The sequence below is a fragment of the Quercus lobata genome, chromosome 3, assembly GCF_001633185.2.
Source record: "Quercus lobata isolate SW786 chromosome 3, ValleyOak3.0 Primary Assembly, whole genome shotgun sequence".
Lineage (NCBI taxonomy): Eukaryota > Viridiplantae > Streptophyta > Magnoliopsida > Fagales > Fagaceae > Quercus > Quercus lobata.
The window spans coordinates 64,911,514-64,936,929 of NC_044906.1; the positions used below are offsets into that span (position 1 = coordinate 64,911,514).

A 25,416-nucleotide genomic window follows, 5' to 3' on the forward strand; every position below is an offset into this window, starting at 1 on the left:
GTGGCTTTTTTCTTATGAAATGAAATTGTATTTTTAATTAAATAGCCATATAGCAGAATTTTAAGAGAGAAACCTAAGGAATAGTACCTAAGAACTATAACTAAGTTTTGTCATAATATATATATATATATATATATATGGTTTGAATTTAAAGAGATCTATCCTCCATGGAAAAAAACAAAATTTTCAAAATCCATGAATGTCAATTCCAAGTATATATGTACTACTTACAGTTTAAGCATAAAAAAGCTGCTGACCCATATGACATATCCTATCAAAATTTGGATTGGTCACCATTAAAATCAAGCTCCATCACTTTAATGTGATCCCCATATTTTTAATTTTTCCCCTATAAATAAAGAAATGTCCCTTTTTTTTTCCAGCTTTATTTTTTTTGTCTTTATATTTTTCCCTCTCAAATAAAGGTTCTTTTCTGTCTCTCTCATTTGTTTAATTTTTCCTTTAGGTGTCCATGCATGTCTTTATTGCAAGCTTTCGTATTTTGTAGGGTCAATGAATATCTAATCAATTGTCAATCTTAATCACATGCATATATCCCACTCTCTTGAGTGTGGCTCACCCTTGACATTTTGGGCTCATAGAATGGCCCACACACTGGGATGTGGATCAGTCTGTACCTCCTGATCCAGCAACTATTTATTCGTCATCTTGTTGGAGAAAAAGATAGAAATTTATCAAAGATTTTTTAGCAAAAAAAATGACCCAAAAAAATAAAAAATAAAAAGTGACCCAGGAATTATTAAATTTTCACCTAATGCTTTGTTTTATTTTACAGATTTCCCAACATTTACTTCTTTTTAGATCTCTTCTTTTTTTGGGTACTATCACGTAAGTGTATAAAAGTGATGGTCTTTTCAAGGTAGCAATTTAACTTTACCTAAGATTGGCCCATGCATGAACAAATAGATGGTACCCAAATTGGATGTTGATAGGCTAGGATTGGACGGGATGACAATCTGCTGGCCCATTTTACCTCATGACTATTTTGTAATATTTTTTAGGGGCATTTGTCAATTTTGAATAATACTAAGTTGAAAATATCCACTTAAGAGATAATAACATTTTCATCAGCTCTTTATGGCAATTTTTTATTTCATTTTAGAGTATAAAAATTGCATATTGAGCTAAACAAATTTCTCACAATATATATATATATATATATATTGAGCTAAACAAATTCAAAATTTGTCAAAAGGCGGTGCTCTAGCCTTTTATCCGACTATTTTATTCATTATCCATGAGATATTTCGGAAGTCCTATGAATCAATAATGTGGTGGATAAAATTTGAGATTTCTAGATTTTCAACACTTACTTGAAGTTCATTGAACTCACTACCCAAATGTCCCCAAAGTGTTGTGGTTTAGTAAACATCCACAAAGAATATATATTAATTTAAATCCTATAGTTTATGGAGTGTAAAAAATATTGAATCTTATATATTTTCAAAAGTAAGAAAGTAAACTCTGAGATTAATTTTAAAAAGCAACTGTGGGGACAATGGCCCAAAGTAACAGGTTGGGCCTTGGACCCGTCTGAGGACACCAGCCCATCCAAGAAGTTAACGCGGTTTAAGCAATCCATGTTAAACATATCACTGGAAACAAAGGAAATAGGTCCGAGGAGGAATTTCTCCTCGGACACTGAAAATCCGGAGCGAAAGGGCATCCAAGCCACTAAAGCCCATCTCCTAAATATGTGAAAAGGAAGGAAACACAAAATATCTAAGCAAAAGCTGCCACCACCACATTGAATGCACTACAGCTACTTTCTTGGCCGCATTAATGTGGAGAAGACTCGTGAACAGTGCTACCTTGGCTACCACAACTCACAAAGAACTGAAAGAGGTGTCTGACGGGATAGATGCTCAAGTGGAAGTTTGGATGATCAACAAGTGTAAAGCCCAGATAATAAGAAAATGCCTATATAATGTGTAGAAGCCCCCATAAGAAAAGAGGAAAGAAAAAGGAAAAAAGAAGAGATAGTACTATAGCATGCAAAGGAACCCCACTGCATTGATCTGTATATGCAAATTAAGTTTTTAGCCCTATCAGATCGTGTGATTTTTCAATATAATGGCTTTTGTTTTTGTTTATGTGTTACTTTATTCCATGCAATACCCCGTTTAACTTATTAAAACTTAGTTCTTTGATCTATACTCTACAAAAAATTCATTATGTTGGGCTCTTTGGACCAAAACTTACAAAATAGGGGTTTGGGCTCCAAATTGTGCACCTACAGTAACAATTTAAACTTGAGATTTAAAAAGGTAACAAATTAAACCCCAATGCATTAAGAGGTATGACATTGTATTTGGAATGCAATATAAGTTTTTTTTTTTTTTTTTTTTTCTTTTTTTGTTGAGAAAAAGAATGCTAAGGGTTTAATTTATTACTTTTGAAACCATAAGTTTTTTTTCATAGAGAAACTATATGGTTTAATTTATACATTATGCACTCTTTGAATCTTCAAAGTTTAATTTGTTACTTTTTGAAACTTCAATGTTCTACAACATCTTTCCATAAATTTGCTTCTTCTTTTTTGTGTTTTTAATAATTTTTTGAAGAAAGTTTCAAAATAAAAATATTTCTATTTGAAGACATTAAAAACAAAACAAAAAAAAAAACAAAAAAAAAAAAAGAAGAAGAAGAAGGAGGGAATTTCCTATTCATTAGTTTTAAAAACACATTGAAAACACTTTTCAATTTACTATTTATTTAGACATTTTTCGAAGTATACATAGATACATACATATATATATATATATATATATATATATTAATGTCCTGAATTTTTTTGGGTCAAGAATATTTTTAATTTTGCCAACATCAAGGGAAGTAGGAAGTATTCTTTTAATATTAAGAGTAATGACTAATGGGCGACATTGTGTGAATACAGACACTTTCTATTAGCACTCTTATGAATTAGTTCCTTAGCTATTGGAAATCTTATGTCTTTGAAACTACAGCTGTGTGCTCCAACCATCTTGGGGATTATAATCTGGTTAGAAAAAAAACAAATTGAAGTCCATTTGCAGTGAAGAGAAAGTACATTCACTTACACGAGCTTTCAACTTCAACCTTGGTTGTGTCATTGAGTGCTCCTTGGGGACCATGGGGCTTTGTAAGGAAATCATTTACTTGACAGGCATGAAGTGCTCGGTTAGAAGCCCTTCAAAAGCTGAATCAAAACCATCTGGCTAGTTAATTCAATGATATACATCTATATGTATGGAGCGCAACGGATTTTATATCATTCAATCTGACAAGATTATGAGATTTCACTGCAAAAGTGAGTAATCATCAAATACACAGCTAATATTCTCATCTTTTGAGCCCTACCCTAGCATGCATTTGCAGCAATTTTAGAACCAAATTTTTCATACCAAATTATAGTGCTAAATTATTTGTGATTAGAATAACGTCACTTTTATTATATATCTATCGCTATAGACATGCAGTAGTCATGAAAAAAATTATGAAAAATTTTGTGTTACTACACTTATATATTGTTTTATTCTCTCTCTTCTGATCAAAAGGGTTTGGAGGAAGGTGTATATGATGATCAGGGAAACCTTCGCTGAAGTTTCTAATGTGTGGGACTGAGAGCTCACCATGTTTGGTAGCTACTTAGTACCATTCATAGCATTATTAGTTTTGTTACTAAAAAGAGACAAGGACCAATGGACCATAGGCCAACTTTGTCAGTTTATGTACCACTTTTCTCATCAATGAGTTTCCCACCTAGCACATCTTGTATATTGTAATTTCCATTGTCTCCCAATTGATGATCACTATCCGATAAAAATAAAAAACTGGCTCGTAAAGTTATGTACAAATTAACAGTGGGCCTTCAGGTATGAATATCTCGAGCTCATGGAGACCTACGTAGAAGTTTCTGAATTTGTTTGAGAGCTTAGAATGTTTGATAGCTACCGAGTACTGTAGGATTAGTTAATTGCTAAAAAAAGGAGCCTAGAGCCAAGAATGCACAGGACTCTATACCAAGTCTTTTTTTTTTTTTTTTTGCTAAGTGGCTCTATACCAACTCTTGACTACGACATTAGTATGAGCAACAATGAATAAGCATAAGAAGAAATGATGAGCCTGTATACAAAGTAGTGATGATGCAAAATCATTCCAAAATAAATTATAAAAATATACTTGTAGGGAGACCTCGTCAAATCAGAACCCAACTGATTCCCTAATTTGAATAGCATATGTGATGGAGTTATTCTACATATGTTTAAGATTAATATAAACCAATTTCGAGATAGTTAGGTGTATGCATCATCAGTTTGTCATTCAAATTCTAGATGAACCAGTTAGGTAGAATATTCATGACTAGGAAAAAGATATCCACTACAAAAAAAGATTGCTATTTACGATGAAACTTTTTCGATGGCTACAAAATGCCTTCAGAAAAACTAGCTTTTTCGACGGCAAGTCTCTTTCATCAACAATCACTCGTCGAATATTAAAACATTTGTGACAAAATAGTCAATGTATATAATGTCATATCATTTAAAGTTTTAAGTATCGTAACTTAGATATAATTTTAAATTTGTAATTAAAACATTAAATAGAGCCCATTGAACTAGAGAGGATCATGCTGTGACAATATTAATTCAAGACCTTGGTGCATATTGCCCTTAAATAATTAAGTGAAACAAAATACAACAATTCTTGCCTCTTTTCTTTCTCTCCATGGTGGGGGAACCTTGGACCCTTATGATCGATCATCTCAATGATAATGATGTTTAAAAGCAAAGAATTTTTAAGTGTACATCAAACGGTTAGGACAATTGCTTAGCTGCTTGACTGACACAATGTGCAAGTCCCATACTTGTTACTCTCATGCTTTGCTCATCAATTGTAGTGATCATCCCTACACAACACTCGGGCAGAGTAAAAGAAAAGTAGAAAATAAAAATGGACCAACCACAAGTCATAAAAGGGAATTGAAACTGGGGTTGCTAGTTCATTGAGACTTTTGACCATCTCGCTGTAATTCCCTCTTTTTTTCTGTCATTTGCTTATTTGGTTTCCTCAGCAAAAGCAAAGTAAGAGTCAGTATGGCTTTGGGGGGAAGGATATATCAGAAATAAGAGTAGTACGTAGGTGGTGTCAAGTCACGAGGCATTTGAGAGAGAGAGAGAGAGGTCGGCCTGGTTGGGTGAGCTCTTCCATAAACGCATCTTTATTGAAAGATGCTAAAGACCCATTTAGTTATGACAGAATGTGATTCATTCTGAGTCTCCTTTTGCCACTTTGCAGTTTCTGCTAGCTATAAGGCCCCCCCCCCCCCCCCCCCCAATACCCCTCTTATGGGAAGTATGTCCTTTTCTAATATAGGACCATATATATCAGTATGAACTTGTCTATGAATGTAACAGTATATATATGTGCTCATGTGAGTGTAGTAGCAACAGTTTAATCATGCAATCTCTACTATTTTGACACTGCATAATATTCTTGCTCTCTACCAAAGCATGATTAGTTCCTGGTGGCTGGCCTACAAAGTCTGCAGTATATGTTGGTTTTTGTATAGATATGATACGAATACTTCAACCCTTAAGTTAAAAAGCCCACACTCAGTGTACCTAGTAGAGCTGTTATTTTTGTAGGGTTTAGGAAAAATGTTTGGTAAGTTCGTATCCGGAATACAAAACTTTTATTTTTGTGGGGTCTGAATCCTCTAAAAAAAAAAGATTTTGGTAAACAATCTTATCTTTTTTTTTATTTTAAGAGAGGTTGATTTTTGGACTTGAACCTACATCATTTGGTTTAGATGAAAGGAAACTTGCTATCGTACCCGGGCTCGACCTTAAATAAAATTTATTAATTAAATGCACTCTCTTTGGTCTATCTGTCCATTCTCTAGACTATTCTGCAGTAGGCCAAAAAACCCTATTCGCTGTACACGCGGCAAATTCAAATAGTGGATCAGTGTCCCATTTTAGGACATGATTAGACATTCTTTCTTGGTTATTCTTGATAACAAATATCCTTACGGGGCCTGGAATTTTAATTTATTAGCCCCAGTACTTATTTAGCATTGAAAAAATGTTAGAAGGTGGTTCACAGAGCCATCACCATCATCAGTCACCATATTAAACAATGTTTAATTCAAAAGAATTTCCAGAAAACATCATTAAGAATATCACAATCCAATACACTGGATAACATACTATATCCCATATCAAATGTAAGAAAATCACTGTTTTCTCTTAACAAGTAAAAATGTCATCGTAAAAAAGATGCCATGCCATAAGTTTCCATTATTATCTTATTATATTAAAATGAAAAAAAAAAAAAAAAAAAAAAAAAAAAAAAAAACAAGTAAAGTGTAATCTTTGACTGTTCTAAGTGAAAGTAAGAAAGCCACATTCAGTGATCGATTGCTATTTAGTTTTGGTAGAAAGAGGGTTTCAATATCTTAGAGTAATAATGAAAATAAAGATATAACTTTTAGTAACAGTGATGATAATATCATAGGAATCTTGTAAACTAAAAAGGGACACAGCAATAAGAACCAAACTATGGGAATATAAGGAGAGGGCATAGGATTCCTGAAAACCTTTATTTAACAAGAGCGTGCTTTGTAGAAAAGATAGGGAAGAGAAAGTGAGTGAAGTAAAAATCCACAAGCCCCCTTAAAAAGGTGGCTCTCATATCCAAAATGAGGTGCCCACACGGATGTAGGAATCCCAAGCAAGAGAGCCCCAACATTCACAAAAAGCTAAATATAGGAATAAGAAATTTAATTTTTATTATTATTAAATAAGCTCCAAGTATTTTTCCACACGTGGGGCCTTTATATTTCTCTTTTACATGGGATCAGTCAAGGAATATTTTGCCACTCATAAAATTATACTTGAATAAAAACAAGCTTTGTCATTTCACACAAAAGAAAAAGGAAGAAGGAAAAGAAAAAGAACCAAAAAGAAAAATTAAAAGAAATAAGGCTAAGATTTGTATGTTAGGGTAAGTTATATTTAACTTATTTTCTCCCAAGTCTAGAATATTTTGGTCAACATTTAAAATTGACCCATTCAAATATAATTAATGGTCAACATTTAAAATTGACCAATTCAAGTATAAAAAGGCTACAAAATTATAGGAATGTTTGGTTCTGTAATCACAATATATATATATATATATATATAAAGTTTTAAAAAACTACATTTTTTAGATAATAGAAAAAAGTCAATAATAATGTTTTTTTAAACTAAAAAATGATAATAGTTTCAAGAAACACCATACTTGATGTTCTCAAAATACACTTATTTTGAGCTCTAGTTTTTAAATTTTCTTTTTTATGTTTGCTCATATTTTTGCTAAGTGAAAGAAGAAAAGAGCTTTTTTTTCGTGGAGAATCTATAGAGCAAACATTTTCTATAAAAGAAAGTGGCACAATCCAATGTATGGCGGCAACTCAAGAATGAGGTAAATCATAAAATTTGAAAATTATAAAATAAGAAAGTAAGAAAAATTTATAGAAAGTGGTTTTGTACTCTGTGTTTTGTTTTGTTAATTTTTTGATCTACAACAGGCTTTATTTGTAGGGTAAATAAAACACTCTATCTTTTTCGGCTTCTTTTTCGACCTTCTTGTCTTCTTTTTTGAAAAAAGTCCAACTTGATTTATTTTTAGTTTAATTTAAAACAATGTAACTAGGAGCGCTAAATAAAATCCCAAACTGGGCCCTTTAGAAAGCAAAGAAAGGATTGCTCATTGAATCAACCTTAGCGAATGGAATTTAATAAGATAGTGCACAAACAACAAGACCAATTAGTATGTACTTAGCAAAAAAATTGAATAGGATTGCATTGTATTCTATTGAAAAGGCAGTTCACCAGAAAAGTTGTCCCAGACAAATCACTTTTCTTTCCGGAAAATAATGAGATTAATGTAGCAAGAGGAAACATAGAGTTTGAACATAAAATCATTTCGAATGACTGGTTTAAGAGATATAATTAGTTCCAAATGACTGGTTTAAGACATGTGATTAGTTGATTTTTTTTTTTTTTTTGAGAAGAGTGATTATTAGAAAATTAGCATTGTATATTAATTCCATATTGAAAAAACTATAGAATTTAGAAGATATATTCCGGTGATTAAAGTTACTCTTTTATAGACTAACTTTTTCTTTATTTTCAATTTCTTTCCTTTACTTTATTATTTCTTTTGCTTCTCTTGTCGTTTCGTTTTATTCTCCTTTATCTTCAAGAATAGAGACTAAGTTGATGGACCCTTTCTCTTATACTATAATTAGAACTTTTTCTTGTATTTTATTTGAACATATTTAGGATAGATACGACCATATATTCAACGAAACTTACCTGCACCATTGTACATTTGGATAATTATTATTATTTCTTTTACCAAAAACTTATTTTGTTAAAAGTTGGTAAAAATACTTATATCTTAGATTATGTGACTTGGATCATGGATATATAGTGTATGTTGTGCAAATGCAAATATGTTAAGTCCCAAATTAAGTAATTTTTTTAGGTTAAACTAGATTATATAATACAGTACTTCCTCCGATTTTCCTCGAAGAACAACAATTTATATATAAATAAATTAATAAGTTAAAAAAATAAAAGGAAAACCCTAATCCAAACTCACACTTAAGGCTAACTAAAACGTTTCGATGATGTTGAAAGCCAATGAAAATAGCATTGGTAATTTTTTTTTCCTCAAAGAGTGGCATGGTAATATTTATGATGAAAGTAATAGTATATATGATTAAGAAACACCATAAGTTGGGATAGAATGTCCTAGGGACAAAACGTCTAAGCTTTTGATTAGACCAATATCAAAGAGAGGCTATGATAAGCTCATTGAATATTTAGTATCGAATCATTATAATTTCACTTTTTATTAGATAGGAGCTCTAAAAAGGCCCACGTTTTTGTTTTTCTTTTTTGATTTTGTTTTTTAACACTCTCATGAAGGAAAAGAAGAAAGCCAGAGAGAGCGGAGACAAATGGCGCACCGTAATTGATTGGGTGGCCGCTCGGCTTGGCCATGATGAGGGGTTTATGAAAAGTAATGCATAAGCCCCACACCATCTCATCAAAATATAATCTCTTTGGGAACTTGGGCCTCTCCACCAAGCTCCACTATAGTAACATCATATTCACCTTGTATTATAGTTAATTTTGCATTAGTGCTGGTGTAATCTAATAGGATTTTGCATTGCATGGGGCTAGTGTAGGCATAGCTTTTAAAAAAATAATTTTATTTGCTTATTTATTGGAGGTTGACACAAATATAACTAAACTTTTTTTTTTAAAAAAAAATGAGAGTTTAAAAAATGGTATATAAATAAAAGAAAGGTTTTGTTACATACTTGTATGCAGCAATTGCTCTATATAGGATTATGTGATAGCAAAAAGAAAGGGACAAATGTCTAATCCTATTGCACATAACTGTTAGACACATGTTACTTTCTTTTATGCCTCATAATCCTGTATGCAGTAATTGCTGCATACAAGTATGCAAGAAAACTTTTTCCTATATATAACTAAATTAATAAGTTAATGGAGAAAAGCTAATTCAAATCACTAAGTCTTGACTTGATAAGATGATCTATTTCATAATGACTTAGATCACATCATTAATTATCAATTGAACATTGTGTTTGAGTGAAGAACTAGTAGATAGGTTAGTACCAAATACTAGTTACAAAAAAAGAAATAATGGGTTATAAAAATTGTTTTAAAAAAAGAAGAAAGTAGTCGCCATAGAAGAACATTATAGAAAGAGCACCCTCTTCACACTTCTTTTTAATTTTTTTTTTCTTAATTTCCTTGTGGGGTGTGGGGAAATACTATTAGAACTAGCTAGGCCACTTGAATTATTCTCTTAAAGTCCATAACTATGGCCATAGCATTGAAAGATTTATCAATCAGCCTACTTTGCAAAGGGACCCTTGTTGCTTTTTAATGAGCAACGCTTTGAAACTTTGAAACAATATTAAACACCACTTGGCCAAGTTTTATTATGACAGTTTCAAATCAAAACACAGTGTAACATAATAATATCAGGCAATATGGATGGCTATATAGAAACTTTGAAAAGTTTCTCATTACCAAGTTGCTTAAGATTGTTTCAATGATTCAATCCAATATGCAAATCCAATATAACTTACCCTAATCATTATTACCTCTCTGTATCTCTATCTCTATCTCTATCTCTCTGTGTGTGTCATAAACAAAAACGATAACATATAGTACAAAATTTAGGAGGCTAGGATAAACCCCAAGTTCATTTTTGGGGAAAAAAACAATGGCTCTATCGGATTGGAAGCTATTAAATACATAGAACCATTTTTGATACCTTATATGGGACCCGAAAGAAAACAATATATAGAGCCAAAATTTTACCACGTGCAATGTGTCAAAAGACAAAGAAAACGCGTTTAGAATGTACTACAAATAACCTTCTATATAATACAAATTGCTAGCGACAAAAAAAGAGATAACCAAAGATTAAGGTTGATCTTCAATCAGCAGCCGAAAATGAAAAAATTAAGGCATAATAGGAGGAGAAAGAGGAGGGAGCTATGGAGTTTTTATTTTTTTTCTTTTCTTTCTCTTTTTGAAAATAAGGGGTTCATGGGGTTTGAACTTTCAAAAGTTTTGGTATAGTAAAATTAGCTTTTGCATAGGGTTCCACGAGGTCGGTCTTTTTCTGGGTCGCCTTGCTCGTTGATGGCTGCTTGTGGGACAAATCTCACCGACCCGTTCCACAAGCCATATATTCCCCCATCTCACTAGCTACCCCTAGTCTCTACCTACTATATATATCCCTATTACATGAACTTTTTTTTGTCAGATCGCTCTCCAAAAAGCATTCCTTTGTATATCATTCATATTCTCCTCTCCTAGTGTGTGTATAAAGGAGGTGATTTCCTAGTCTTTTTGGTTAGACTATTTTTTTTTGTAGTAAATAAAAAAAAGGTTAGAATGGGTGATTAGTGTGGCTTTTCTACTTAAGCGTGACCATAATAGTACCATAATGTGGGCTAAGAACCCATGTCACAGTCACTGATGAGCTAAGTGAACAACTTGTAGGTGAAATATAAAGAGCCGCAATACGCTGCTAGTGGGAGAACTCAAGCCCATGCCCTGAGACCTGTTGGCCCAAGCCCTTATCATTAAATCAACCAGTTGGCTAGGGTATTTCACTTTTTACTCATAATATATCTTGAAAATCCATCAATTGATAATATGGTGGATGAAATTTAGAGCCATCGGGGTTGCTATACGTCCTTCAACTCTATCAAGCCCACCACCTAGGTGCCTCCAAACAAACTTCCTAATGCATCATTGTTCGAACAATCATGGTCAAAGTACATTGTTGGTCCTTAAACTTTAATTCGTGAGTAATTTTAATTCTTAAAATTTTAAGTGATCAAGTGATTGTTTTAGTCCCTAACAAAATTAATGAGATCATTTTAGTGTCTATGGCGGGATATTTTTACACTTAGGAAACACAATTTTATAATTGTTGACATGATTTATTTGTTATTAAAATTTTAAGTGATCAAGTGATTGTTTTAGTCCCTAACAAAATTAACGAGATCATTTTAGTGTCTATGGCGGGATATTTTTACACTTAGGAAACACAATTTTATAATTGTTGACATGATTTATTTGTTATGATTGGTACGTAATAAAATATTCGTTCATATTAGATATACTCCAATTATATCAACAAACTATGAAAAACAAACATGTCTCTGTCATTACTCTTCTTTTGAAATAGCACACAAAGACTGCTAAATAGGTTTGGTTACTTGAATCCATGGCTTTTTTTTGGCGGGAGATTTCGCTATCAAGAGAAATAGACCCATGAAAGAGCCAGCCACTTGTAGTTTATTGCCACTAGAAGGGGCTCCACCGTTATTCAAAGAGCTGACAAGATTGCTCTCAATTCCTTTTCTTTCAATTCCACGTGGCTAATGGGTGCTTTTCCACGTCGCAAAACTAGCAAACTGGTAGGTAAAACCGTTTTGTCAAGGAATGTGAGTGAAACTCTGAAAGTCGGAGAAAATAGTACATACCATATAGTATAGAACTATTATATTATTGAACTACTTCTAGCTAGGTTAAGATAGGCTTAGAACACTATAAACTATGAAGTGGTTTAGGTTTAGTTGGCTAATCTTCTAGTTTTTTGTAATTCTCTTTTTACTTAACTTAAAAAATAGTGTTATAGTGACAAATTAATTAGTATAATGTCTGGCCTGATCAAAAGGAAGAGTAGTATAATACTAAGACAAAATTGTGAAAGTTCTGTTTCTTAATTTTTTTTTTTGCAGATTTTAATATTATCTCTGGACAGCTAGCTTTAGGTCCACACAATGTTTTAAATTTAATTGATTAAAAATACAATTCAAGTTTTTAAATTTGTTCTAGTACTGTTAGGTTTGCGTCAACTTCATTGAGAAGTTCTGTGGGGCTTACCCTATTTAATTTTCTCATATTTGATATGAATTACTAGTCAAATGTTAGAACAGATTAACCTATGTAGAGCATATGAAAAAGGGTAATTCTCGTCTGTGATGAAAGCTGGACATGGACTTTTCTGCCACCCCTAATAACTTTTATTTTCTTTACAACTCTGAGTCCCCTAAATATTGAGTTCGTTTTACATGAATGTTCTCATGTTTTCTTCACCATGTCATTATGCATGTTAAAAAGCAGGAGCAACATATTCTTGTCACCAACAAAATTAGGTTAGCTAGCCTATAAGGCTGACTTTTGGAAATAGTGAAATTTTGAAATTCTAAGCCCTGATTGAACCTCTTGGAATTTCATCAGATTAGATTAGACACTACACTTTTGACCTTTAAGTCAGTTGCTTTTAAAATTAGGTAAGTACTTACTAGTTACTATGCCGCATCTATCTCGAGAAACTATATATATACACTAGACAAAAAGATTATTACTATAACAGCATCCACCAATCTTATCATCTATTTTGCATAAAAAAATTATTTTTTTATTATTATTTTACATACTCATTTTTACAAAAACACTCACATCAATCCATTTATTAATTATTATATTTTATATAAATAATATTTTTATATTATTTTTTTAATATTATTTTATCTACCGTTTCTTTTTCCCATACTTCTTCTTCTTTCTTTTTCCTTATATCTCTACCGATTCATCTTTCTTTTCTTCTTCTTCTTTCTTCTTCTTTCTCTCACGGTCAAAACCCAGAAGCACCAGAACAAGCACTCCATCAACACCACAACGCCTCTCCAATCCACCAATCTTCATCAACCCAGAAGCACCATCACAAGCACTCCATCAACACTGATCTCCGTCAACCCATCACCGATCTCCATCAACACCGATCTCCATCAACACCAATCCACATCACCGATCCAAATCCACGATCCACGATCCAACGATTCTGTTCCAGTGGTTGATTTTGTGGTTGATTTTTTTTATTTTTGTAGTTGATTTTTTATTCTGTGTCTATGGGAGTGAGTGTATCAGAAGAAGAAAGAACATGATAAGGGAGAGAATACGTTAGTTTTGCAAATGGAGAAGAGAGGGAAAAAAAGGAGCGAATAAGAAAATTTTAAAATATTAAATGTAGAGCTACAGTAACCGTGCATATTTGCACGGTTACTGTAGCTCTTGTGCCTTTATGCACAATTTTACACCCATTGATGTGGGTGTTTTTTTGCTCAAAATGTGTAAAATTAGTTACTTTTTCTATTTTGCAAGACTTTACACATACTGATGGGGATGCTCTAACAACTACAAGATGAGAGAGGAAATCTTGTATGAGTTGGGTATATACGTTCTTTGGGAAACTAACATGTGAGGCCTACATGTCAGTCTCACAAAGGGCGTATACACTCGGCTTACTAGACACTTTCTCCAAGATGGGGAGGGTGATGGTTCCTTAAAAATAATCTTAGGGAAGGTTGATATTCTATAATTGAATACTTCTATGAAAAATATACCCTACCAAAAATAGCACTTGGAGTTGGTAAAAATCTTGGAAGGAGGAACTAAACCAAGTATTTTTACGGAACAATTTTTTTGGGAGATCGAGTTCTCTAAATCTACTTCCTATGATTCTGATTAACCAAGGGGGTTGATTGGAGGTGTTCCGAAGATCAAATTAGTTTTACAGCTTTTGAAATGGAAATATGAGTGTATGAAATGTTTTCTCTGTGAATATATGTAGCTCCCCATTTCATGGGAACTTCGATGAGACACTATACCCTTAGGTCAGCTGAGGGGGATGGGTTACTTGGGTGTTTGCCCAAATGTTGCACAATAGAGGCTCTTGAGTTATCTTGTTACGAGCCATCCAAATCATCTCATAGCCAATTGCTGCAACTATAAGAAGTTTTGAGTTTCCACTTACTAGATTTTTCAAGTCCTTACCTGCATTCCACACCCCTTAGTTGTTAATTGTAATTTCACATTTTAATGGTACTAATTATGCATACTAGAATGTGTGTATGAGAGCGTTCTTAAAGTTTATTGGTGAAAAAGTTTGGTCAACAACCTATCTCCAATTTCATTTTAACTAAAATAAAATAAAGAAAAAAAATAAACAATTTCAATATTCTACCAAATGGTCTCTACAAACTTTTTCAAGAGTTAACAAATTTGTTTTGTTTTGTTTATTGTTTTAAGTAACATCAATAGCATTAAGCTTAAATATGAACATTTAATATGTATCTAATTATGCTTGTTCTTAAATGCACCCGTGTATATCAAGAGAATTACAAGCTAGTTTTCATACGTATATATGTAATTATAATGCAATTAACAAACCTAAACTAGTTAGCTTTTTGGCTTATTTTGGCAAGTCCTACATCAAGAAAAGCTTTTTTTTTTTTTTTTTTCTTTTAAGTAAATAAGAAAATCATCAAAGTTCATCCAAACTTAGTTTGAAAATTTATACCCCCCCCCCCCTTTTTTTTCAATTCTTGGTCAATGAAATTGAAAAGATTTCAACATCTAGTTTTATTTGAAAATATAATTAAGTTTTACTTAGACAATTTATACCATTATCATTAATTTGTTTTGAAATTTTATTAGTCCATATGGTTGGGTGGAAATGGAAAATGAACTGCGAAAAGGAAAATGTTTGACTCTAAACATGTTGGGAGTCTTCGGCTCTAACCACCAATAAAAAGATAACATGTGTCTCAACATGTGCAATATACATGAGTCACTTGATTGGTTGTATTAAAGTGAGTCATGTGCAATGCACATGACAAAGACAAATGTCATAACAACCTACCTTATAGGATTTGTTGTGAAAATATTGTGTACATAACATTTATCTTCTAATTACAATATTTTTTATTCTCTTTTAATGTGATAAGAGAATAATAATGAATTTATTTAAATCAAATTTTCTCTTCTTTTTACCAAACATATATCAGGAGAAATTGAAATATTTTCTATCCATTTATTTTTCTATCTCCTCACTTTTTCATCATTTTAATCAAACGGAAGCCATGGATGATAATCATACTTGAAAGACAAAGAAAATAGAAAGGTTTCATTGTACTACAAGCTCAACTGCAAAACTGAAATATATTTCAATAACATATCCTCTGCGCCAACAGAAAAAAAATTTGAACTTTCAAAATCTACGAATTCACATTCACAATTCCACTCCACATTATGAACTTGTCAATGGGGGATGGCATGAAGCGCCTAGAGCGTGAACAAAATTCACATGACGAGAGATTTACCCCACCTCTACATGAAATCAATTGGGAAACACGCTCCAATCAGACCCAAAAATTTTGCTGTTCCCAAATCTGACCCACACACCACTCCCAATCACAACAGAGCGTCTCTGACACTCTCTCCAAGACGCGTGGTGGCCAGCACACACCCACAAGCATATTAAAAGTGAAACTTGCTAAAATACATGATTGATTCGATGACATAGATGAAAAGCAAGTGAAGTGAGTAGTAACCAAAACAAGCATTGAATTGAAATAGATATATTGAGCTGTGATTGTGAAGGTTAGGTCACGTAGATCATCACGTACCCTTTAAAAATCACCAAAATTCAAACTATGACAAAGTACACAAAGCCAAACCAAACCAATCCATACATGAAATATATAAACATATGAATATTATTAGGAACATAAAAAATTATTAACGGCTAATGTGACAAGTTGATGTTATTATTATTATTCAACAGGTACAACAATAGATGAAAATAATGGATGAAAAGGTCTTTCTAATAAGTGAGTTTCAGTTAGTTCAATTTGAAAAGTTTTTATTGATTTTGAATAAAAAGTCTAGGATCTAATCTTCCCGCCTACACCAAAAACTGATAGGTATTTTAGTTTGATGATAAAAAAATACAATAATCATAAGCAAACATTATAGATTGAAACTTTATAAAAAAAAATGTCATTCTAATAAGAGAGAGGAGTTACATCACTCAACTATAAAAAGATTTTTACTACTTATTAGAGTATCATCGCTTTTATATGATCCCACTGTTAATACCAGTTTTTTTAACACCTATCACATCTTGCCACCTAAACCATTAAAAAAAAAGTTAAATTTTTTGTACATGTATATATAATTATTAAAAATATGTATCCCCTTAGTATTATAATACTGATATGTGATAATTGAATGCGAAAAAAGAAAAAAAGTAGACGTGTGATAATTTTGGTGAAGAAAGGTGGGCATAGTCCACTCCCCCATTCATTAATGTTATCTCATGGAATTCAGCGTTATTTTTTTTTTTTCAAACTTCCCCTCATACCCGCGCACTAAGCAAAAGAATCCGTTGATTTAAATTATTATTTATTTATTTATTTTTCTCTCTCATTAAAACAAAACAAAAACCCTGCAAGTGTTGTGTGCGTTTTCAAAAAGTTACAGATCATCATTCACATCATACATACACAAAACACATACCCATCTCTCTCTCTCTACCTTTCTCTCTAAAATCTCCCCATCCAAACAGTGTTTTTTCCCAGAGACAACAACAACAACTGAAACAGAACACAACACAACTCATCGTAAGTTGTCTTCAGATCCCCATTTTTTTCTCTTTTACTGCTACATTATATATACACTTGTTTGAAAAACGGTTTCTTGGTTTTCGAGAAAAAAAAAAGTGTATTCCTAAGTGGATCCAACCCAATCCAATCACATACAGAGTTTTCTTTTTCGCAAGTACTAGTACTACTAAACAAGTAGTATGCCATTTTTGGCTTCAACTCTCTCTCTCTCTTTCTCTTCATATATGTCTTTTGATTTCGGTGGTCGTGGTTTTTTTTTGATTGAATCCAGGAAATAGCGTGGACTCAAAAGTTAGAATCCAAGGCAATTTTTTTGGTTTTAGTCTTATGGAGCTTTTCAGATAGAGAGAGAGACTCTGAGCTTTGTGATTGTATTTATGCTTACGACACCGTTTGAAGCAAATAGTCTTTGTAAAGATTAAAGAGAGAGAGAAAGAGAAACGAAACGGTGTGGTTCCTTTTTGGGTTTTTGAAAAAAAATTCTTTGCCTTTTTTTTTTTTTTTTTTTGGGTTTGGGTTTTTTTATTTATTTTTATTTTTTAATGTTATATAACTCTCACACCATAAAGGGTTGGCTTAAAAAGAGTGAGAGCGTCCAAGAGAGAAAGTGAGTTATAGAGAGAGAGAGAGAGAGAGAGTCACAGTGACTAGTAAAAACAATGCAAGAGAGTATGAAGAAGAAGAAGATTAATAACAACAACAGCAATGAAGATTCTAAGAAGAAGGAGCGTCACATTGTTACGTGGAGTCAAGAGGTTTGTCTGTGACTGTGTGTCACCCACTTTTGTTATTTTATTATATATTTTAATATTTGATTCTCTGTTTCATTTTGTGATATATATTACTAAAAGGGTATTTGAATTTGCAGGAGGATGATATACTCCGTGAGCAAATTGGTCTTCATGGAACAGAGAAGTATGGATTTCTTTCTTTGTTTGTGTGTGTACAAAAGAAAAAGGGTCTCTTTCGTTTTTGTTTATGAAGTAAAGCACTGTTAATTGATGAAATATAATGAATTTGTTTGTAATCCATGAATGTAGTTGGGCGATTATTGCATCAAAGTTCAAGGACAAAACGACACGGCAGTGCAGAAGAAGGTTAGTTAGATTGACAATGATATATATGGTGGTCTTGCTAATGAGTTCTAGCTCAATTGACACCTTCTCTCCTTATAAAAGAAAAAAACAATGATATGGTCCTCTGTTTTGTCCTGTTTGTTTGTTTTGATGCTTATTAGCTTTAATCTTATATGGTTGGCAATGGTGCAGGTGGTATACATACTTGAATTCTGATTTCAAGAAAGGCGGATGGTCGCCGGAGGAGGACCTTCTCTTATGTGAGGTAATTGATGCAGTTCAAAGGAATTTTTTTTTTCCTTTTTCTTTTTAATTTTTTTTTTAAAGGACTATAATGTTTAAGAGAAAATGTTGTTTTGTTTTAGTATTTGTTTGGTTATCACATGTTTTGCTAGTACTAGCAGCGCATTATATGAGTTAATAATGTAGCAAAACTTGTTCTTTAGGTACAGTTAAAAGTTTTGTTATCTTTTTTCTGCTTTTCAAAAGCTAAGCAGGAAAAAAAAAAAGAAAAAAGAAAAAAAAAATCCAGTACAGTTTTAGTTTAGCTAAATATTAACCAATTATTGGATGTGCTTGTGATCTAATAATTCGCAATGATCTGCAGGCTCAAAAGATGTTTGGTAACAGATGGACAGAAATTGCAAAGGTGGTTTCAGGCAGGTAGATAATAGTTCTTCTTATGTTCTTTGAAAAAGTTTCAACATGAATATACAGTTGAGTTTTATTCGTTTTGGTGGCTATGCAGAACGGATAATGCTGTGAAGAACCGTTTCTCTACACTGTGCAAGAAGAGAGCAAAATATGAAGCCTTAGCAAAAGAGAATGCTAGTTCATACATCAATTCAAATAACAAAAGGGTTGTACCCCAAAATGGATATAATACAGATAGAACTTCAGGGACTGCAGCACCTTTAAAGAAGATGAGGTACAGTAAAAGTTGAATGTAGACATAATATAGCATTTGTGCTTAACAAAGTAGAAGAACTCATTCTTTTTCCAATCCCAGGAGGACCCACATCTCTGATTTCACAGAGAGTTACAACTTAAGAGACAGATCACATAAGCCATGTGGAACAATAAATCAGCAGCTACGAGCTCCTTTTGCTGTTTTGGTTCAGAACTTCCACAATATTAATAACTTGCCAGCCCAACATCAAGTCAACAGTGCCAAGGAAGTCCTCAATGATGGTAATTTACCTATAGAAAAAACAGATTTTTTGTTTAGTGCCTGTGCTTCAGATTGCTCTGGCAAAACCTGAGAAGCGCATTAGGAGAAAAAGTTTGAGAATAGGACATCATTTTTCAATGTAACCAACACAATGCAGTCTAATTTTTACTCCGAAGATTTTGTTTTCTGCTGGTTATTTGTTTTCCTCAGTCAAGCTTTTGTAGAAATTAATGTTACTCTTCATTTTATGCAGAAGCAGCTCAGAATGATAAGATTCAGGGTACATTTCTCAAAAAAGATGACCCAAAGATTACTGCTTTGATGCAACAAGCGGAATTGCTCAGCTCACTCGCACTTAAAGTTAATACAGAGAACACAGACCAAAGTCTTGAAAATGCTTGGAAGGTTAGAAATAATTTTGCATTTGCTTTGATTTCATCGCATCCAATGTTTTTCTCTAGGAAGGGTCCACTGAGTTGGATAGGACCAATATGAAAGTACATATGGTTTGCATACGTAGGATTCACCTAGTTCAATTCCAAGCATCAATTAAATGAATGCGGTTTTTTCATTCATATTGCCCAAACCAGTCTAAATGAGAATAATATCATCATCATCATCAACATCATATTAGTTGAGTTTTGGTTGAAATCTTAGTATTTGCTATATAAAAAAAATATAGATTGCTTCTGTTTAAACTTTAAAGCCACACATATGTGCTTTGTACTTGAGTACCCTACATTTCCTTCTGAGTTAAGCTTTAAATATGATGCACGTCAGAGTTTTCATTTTCTCTAATATTTATCAAATATTATTTCAGGCTCTGCAAGATTTCCTGAACCGAAGCAAAGAATGTGATATTCTAAATTATAGATTCCCTGATATTGATCTTCAACTTGAAGATTTCAAAGATTTGGTAGATGACTTAAGAAGTTGTAATGAGGGAAGTCATCAATCCTGGAGGTAGTACATATGGTTTTAACTAATATTCAAATTTAATATTTTTCCCCTTTTTGGTTTCAGCATCTAAGTGTTTATAAATATTATTTAGGCAACCTGATCTGTACGATGAGTCTCCTGGTAGCTCTGACTACAGTACAGGATCGACTCTCCTGTTGCATTCAGCCAGTAACAAACTGGAACAAGGACATGCTGAGATATGTTCACTGCATCAGGATATTGGAACTGGGTCAGAATCAATTCATATTGAAGAGCAAAAGGATGTTGGCGAATGTGAGAATGGGGTTATTTCTGGAGCAACCCCAAAGCAAGGTAATAAAATCTTATATGGAATACAAGGAACTACAAGCTTTCTTTTATTTTTATATATGACATCACCTGACTAAGTTAAAATTAATGATAAAATATCTAATCTTCTTGCAGGGATTTTCATGTGTTGTGATGAACAACCAAACAATGATGGAGTTGTTTGTGTCTCATCAAGTACAGACTTTGGTTCCCCTCTTCAAGTAACCCCACTGTTCAGATCATTAGCAGCAGGAATTCCTAGCCCCAAATTTTCAGAAAGTGTAAGTTATCCTAAAACTATGATTCTAACAATACAATACCGTTGGTGGTATGGCATTCGATAGCAGCAGTAGAAAGAAGTCTCAATAATTCATTTAGTAATAGTTGTAAAACTTGCAAGGTTGTCAACTTTCAAGTTGACTGCAGAAAAATTGACAGTAGTTAATGGTCTGGGGCTTATTGAATGGAGTAGGGGTAGAAGAGAAGGCTGGAGAAAGCTAAGAGTCTACTGATTCTCATCAGCTGCAGTTTATAGTCACTATATAGACATTATAAAGAATTAGTCAGGATTTAAGACTAATTATAAGCCAAACAATTTGAGTGTATGTTTTGTCAAGGAAAGGGAACAAAAAGAGTTAGGAAGACCTAAAATAATACTAGTAGCCAATGAGCTATCATAATAATGGGCTAGAGGGTTGACTGGGTGAGGTCGTGGGTTCAAGACCTATTGGGTGCATATGTAATTCATAAATAAAGAGCATCTTAATTAAGGAGGTGACAAAGAGTATGATTTTATATTGGAGAGAATAGTGAAAAAGAATACATGTGAATGATTCCAATTAGTTTGTTAAGGATCTACTACCGACCTCATAGTTTTGGGACTAGGGCTTTGTTGTTGTTGTTGTTTTGTCAGGTGAATGGTGGTTGTGGTATTTTGTGCAATTAGAGATGGTGATGATGGTTAAAGTTTCTGAGCAGAAACTATCAAGCACAAGTGGAACTTTTGAGTCTACTAATGATAAAGCCATATATTGGACAGTAAATATGGTATTAGAAGTCACAGTAATTATTAAGAATGAAACCAATAATACTAGTCTAGCAGTAGCAGTTATTACCATTTTAGTATATGGAATACCTTGCTTCTGGGGCCATAAAAAGAGGAGAAAGGGGTGGGGGGGGGGGGGGGTTTGTTGGGGTGGGCACATGAGAGAAGTTGGAGAAAAGATTATGAAAATTGGGAAGGACCATCTATGCAAAACAGAACTCAACTAAGAAATCATAGTGACTTGGATGAAATCAACTAAAATAGTTGCAACTTGCTTTTCTTTACTTAGCGTCTTTGATAATTAATAATTGCAAATTCTTCAAAATGAAGTTAATCAGATAGCTAGGGTTCAAGGGATACTCCTGTAGTTCCAGCACCTCTTGTAGTGCCTTGGCAATGGGGTTTGAACCCCAACAGCCCCTTCCCCATATGTTACCTATCAAAAAAATAAAGAAAAAAGTTGATCAGAGAGCTGCTGCAGATCACATTATCAAGTCCAAAATGTGTAATACAAAATTTAGGTAAAACCTAGCCAATGGCAATGCACAGATGAGCAGCATGAGCCTGACAGAAAATAGAAATAAAAAGAGAAAAAACATTGAAATTGCTTGTTATTTATACAGGACTACAAATCCTGCACAACTATAAATCCTGTTGACACGTCATAAATAAGAACTCTAGATTTTTAACCTCGACCAAAATTTTAAGTGCTTCATTATGCTTTGAATTATTTTATGCGTCAAGATTTGATGGAAAATTTAAGTTATATGACAATATTATAAAGCAAGAGAGTGTAAGATGTTCTACTCTCCACTGAAATAAAACAAACTCTGTTACTCCTATTATAATCCTTTCAGAGAATCTTAGAGCCAGCTTGTGTGCTTTTTATGCCTCTTCTTCTATATTTCTGTATCCTATTGTGGCCATAACTCTCTACCTTTTTTTCATATTTTCAACTTTACTGTTGTCTCACAACAAATCAAGCAAATACTACAGATGGCATAAATGCATAGCATTATGTTTAAAAGGAAAAATGGGGTTCAAGGGATACCCCTGTGGTTCCAGCCCCTCTTGTGGTGGTGGGCAATGGGGTTTGAAACCCACCAGCCCTTATTTACCTAGCCAAAAAAAAAAAGTTTAAAAGGAAAAATATCATGGCAGAAACTTAAGTTTTTATATCTGAGCAACTGCCAAAATGCCCCAAGTACTTAAGAGTCATCATTGCTTCTATAGAAGCCTTCATCTTAGTGTGATATCTTGTCTAGGTCATGCATATATTTGAAGAGGCTCAGTTAGGCCAAGTGGGATCGTAGATGTTGCCTTGAATTAATTCGTCTACTTCGCAACAACTTAAAATTGCAAGGATGATCGGTTGATTACATTTAGCTGAAAGCTTAATTCACCCCTATTCCTGGAGAACACTCTTTGCACATTAGTATGTTAGTCAAGGATAAGATATCAAACTCAATAAATGGGTCATATGAATTTTCTAGTGCAAGGAATGCCCCTTCCATGTATAGATAATTTCCTTTGTTTTCACAATGAGGGGCTGGAGAACAGGAGAAGCTAAAAGAAAAGATCAATTAGAGTTACCCTTATAATTTACTTCTGTATATTGTATTGGTGTCAGAATTTGACCAAAGACTTACCACTTACTTTGTTGCATTTTTCCAGGAAAGGAGCTTCCTACTAAAAACACTTGGAATGGAGTCCCCTTGCCCCAACCCAAGTGCTAATCTTTCACAACCACCAACCTGCAAAAGAGCCCTCCTCCAGAGTCTATAACCAACCTTTCTGATTTACCTCACAATAGAAATTCTATGTGGTCCAGATCCATTATTGAGTTCCTGTCTTCTCCTTTGAATTCAGTTTCTTCGGATTGCAGCAATTCCGGCCTGAAATTTTACATAGGCATGTCGAGATCTGCATTCCAAGACCCCCAGATCTAGAATGTTATGGTGCATTCTGGCATTCTCCTACACATTTAACGTGTTCTGCATTTTTTGTTCCCCACCGGGGTTCCTACCTAGATACTTACATTAAAACTAGTGTGTTTGGTGTGTCATCCCTTTTGTTTTTTTCCTTGAGCTTTAAGGTTTTGGGTGTTCCAGTTTTTGGTCTTGATTTATCATTTGTACAGAACCTGTTATATAATCCCTAGTCATTCAGAGTGTAATTATACATCGGCAACTCGCCTATATCCGACCTAGGATTGATGATGAAAGATATAGAGGAAAGAGAAGAAAAAAAAAAAAAGAGTAAAGGAGGATTAACCAGCTGAAATGGATTCCTATTTGTTTGTTTTTGGGTGTGCAAAGGGTATAGAATAAGTCCTTATTTTTTATTTTTTTCCCCCCTGATTTCTGATGTAATGAAACTTTAGTATGAATGGATTGGAAATGTATTCTGGTTTTGGTGTGCACATACCTCATCTTGTCTATTTTGCTTCTCTTGAATTAATGCATGATCATATATCTACATGAAATTGTTAACTATGAAGTGAGAATTTTCTGCAGCAGAAAGCACAAGAAACATGCACACTCACATAAGCATCAATTACAATTTTAAAATGTAACACACCTTTGAGATAGGAACTCATAGTTAAAGTTAACCATTTTATAGCATTATCATATATCATCTCCTTTCTCTCATTTCTTTTGAAGACCCAGATGGCATACCAAGGCAAACAATTCATCTAAACAAAGAACAAAGAGGTTTGTTTATTTCCCTATCAAAGAAATCTACAAAACTAAAGAGAGAAACGGAATGCTTACTTACATGGAAGGTGCCTTAACTTCTTGTCTGGCTGAGGCATTGGAGTCCAGTCTCTGAGTTTCTATTGTGGGAAGTCTGGCAAAGTGGGGTTCAAAACGTTGGTGTTGAGGTTGAGGAAGAAGAATGGAAGATTGACCATGGTGGTGATGGTGGTGGAGGACTAAATATAATTATGACGAAAGCAAAAGCAAATTGGTAAAAGTTGGAGGGAACTCTCTACAAAATAAAGTGCACTCATTTGCTGTTAAAACTTTATAGAGGGAACGTACCTTAATGACTCTTTTGACCCTTTATGTGCCATCTAAATTGGTTTGTCACTGAGGGTAAACTAGTAATGGAACATTGGAGTTCATTAAAATCTTGCTTTGTTTCACATGAAAAAAGCTCGAAACAATGCAAACATATTCATTTGCATTCTGATGTCTAAACCATAGGGGAGGAGGAAAAAAAAAAGAAAAAGACAAATGACAAGCTTCCTTGTAGACCCCCCAACCTGAGGGTCAATCATACAAGACCCAAAAACATCACTACAACTATTTGTAGGCCTGTTTAGATGTGCTTATTTTCTAGTTTATTTGACTCATGTTAAGCTTTTTGATATTCAAAATTTTAAAGTACAACTTATTTTTTAAGCAAAAATAGCTTAATTCAAGCCAAGACTAAAATCTCTCGGATTACATTAATTTTTTGGATTGCAAATCAATTAAACTGACTATAAATAAAATTTAAAATTTGTTGGGCCAAATTCTTAAATTTCATATAAATATATATAATTAGTATTTTTTTTCTTTTTCCTTTTTTTTTGGGGGGGTGGGGGGTGGGGGTTGGGGTCCCGTTGATATGTAAAGGAAAATTTGTGAGTAGAAAGCTTAACTAAAACTTGGATAGAAGTTACGTGTGAAGTTTAAAGATGTAAGTTTAAAATGATTACCTACGGATACATTGATATGAAGAGGTCTGGCAGAAAAAGCATTGCAAGAGCCACCAGGAAAGAAAAAGAGTCTGTTTGATGTTT

The 25,416-nt window shown here is 33.3% G+C and overlaps 1 protein-coding gene and 1 long non-coding RNA gene across 4 annotated transcripts; one reads left to right on the forward strand and one right to left on the reverse strand.

Annotated features, from left to right (window-relative positions):
* The first annotated feature begins 16,916 nt into the window (after positions 1-16,916).
* LOC115982856 (transcription factor MYB124) lies at positions 16,917-24,411 on the forward strand. Of its 3 annotated transcripts, none has more exons than XM_031105580.1 (13): positions 16,917-17,083; positions 17,358-17,841; positions 17,955-18,001; positions 18,127-18,183; positions 18,355-18,427; positions 18,770-18,825; positions 18,911-19,090; positions 19,172-19,353; positions 19,587-19,738; positions 20,154-20,296; positions 20,385-20,605; positions 20,717-20,862; positions 24,290-24,411. In XM_031105580.1, exons 2-13 carry the CDS (start codon positions 17,746-17,748, stop codon positions 24,323-24,325), a joined length of 1,389 nt encoding a protein of 462 aa, XP_030961440.1. In that variant the 5' UTR covers positions 16,917-17,083; positions 17,358-17,745; the 3' UTR covers positions 24,326-24,411. The 3 variants fall into 3 exon arrangements, with proteins under 3 accessions (XP_030961440.1, XP_030961441.1, XP_030961439.1); XM_031105581.1 differs by having other exon boundaries at positions 24,296-24,411; XM_031105579.1 differs by lacking the exon at positions 24,290-24,411 and adding an exon at positions 23,301-24,048 and having other exon boundaries at positions 16,918-17,083.
* LOC115982857 lies at positions 23,696-24,453 on the reverse strand. The gene is made up of 2 exons (XR_004089753.1): positions 24,405-24,453; positions 23,696-24,321 (listed from the first exon to the last, which is right to left on the reverse strand). It is a non-coding gene; the product is annotated as an uncharacterized LOC115982857 (long non-coding RNA).
* Between the last annotated feature and the right edge of the window lie 963 nt (positions 24,454-25,416).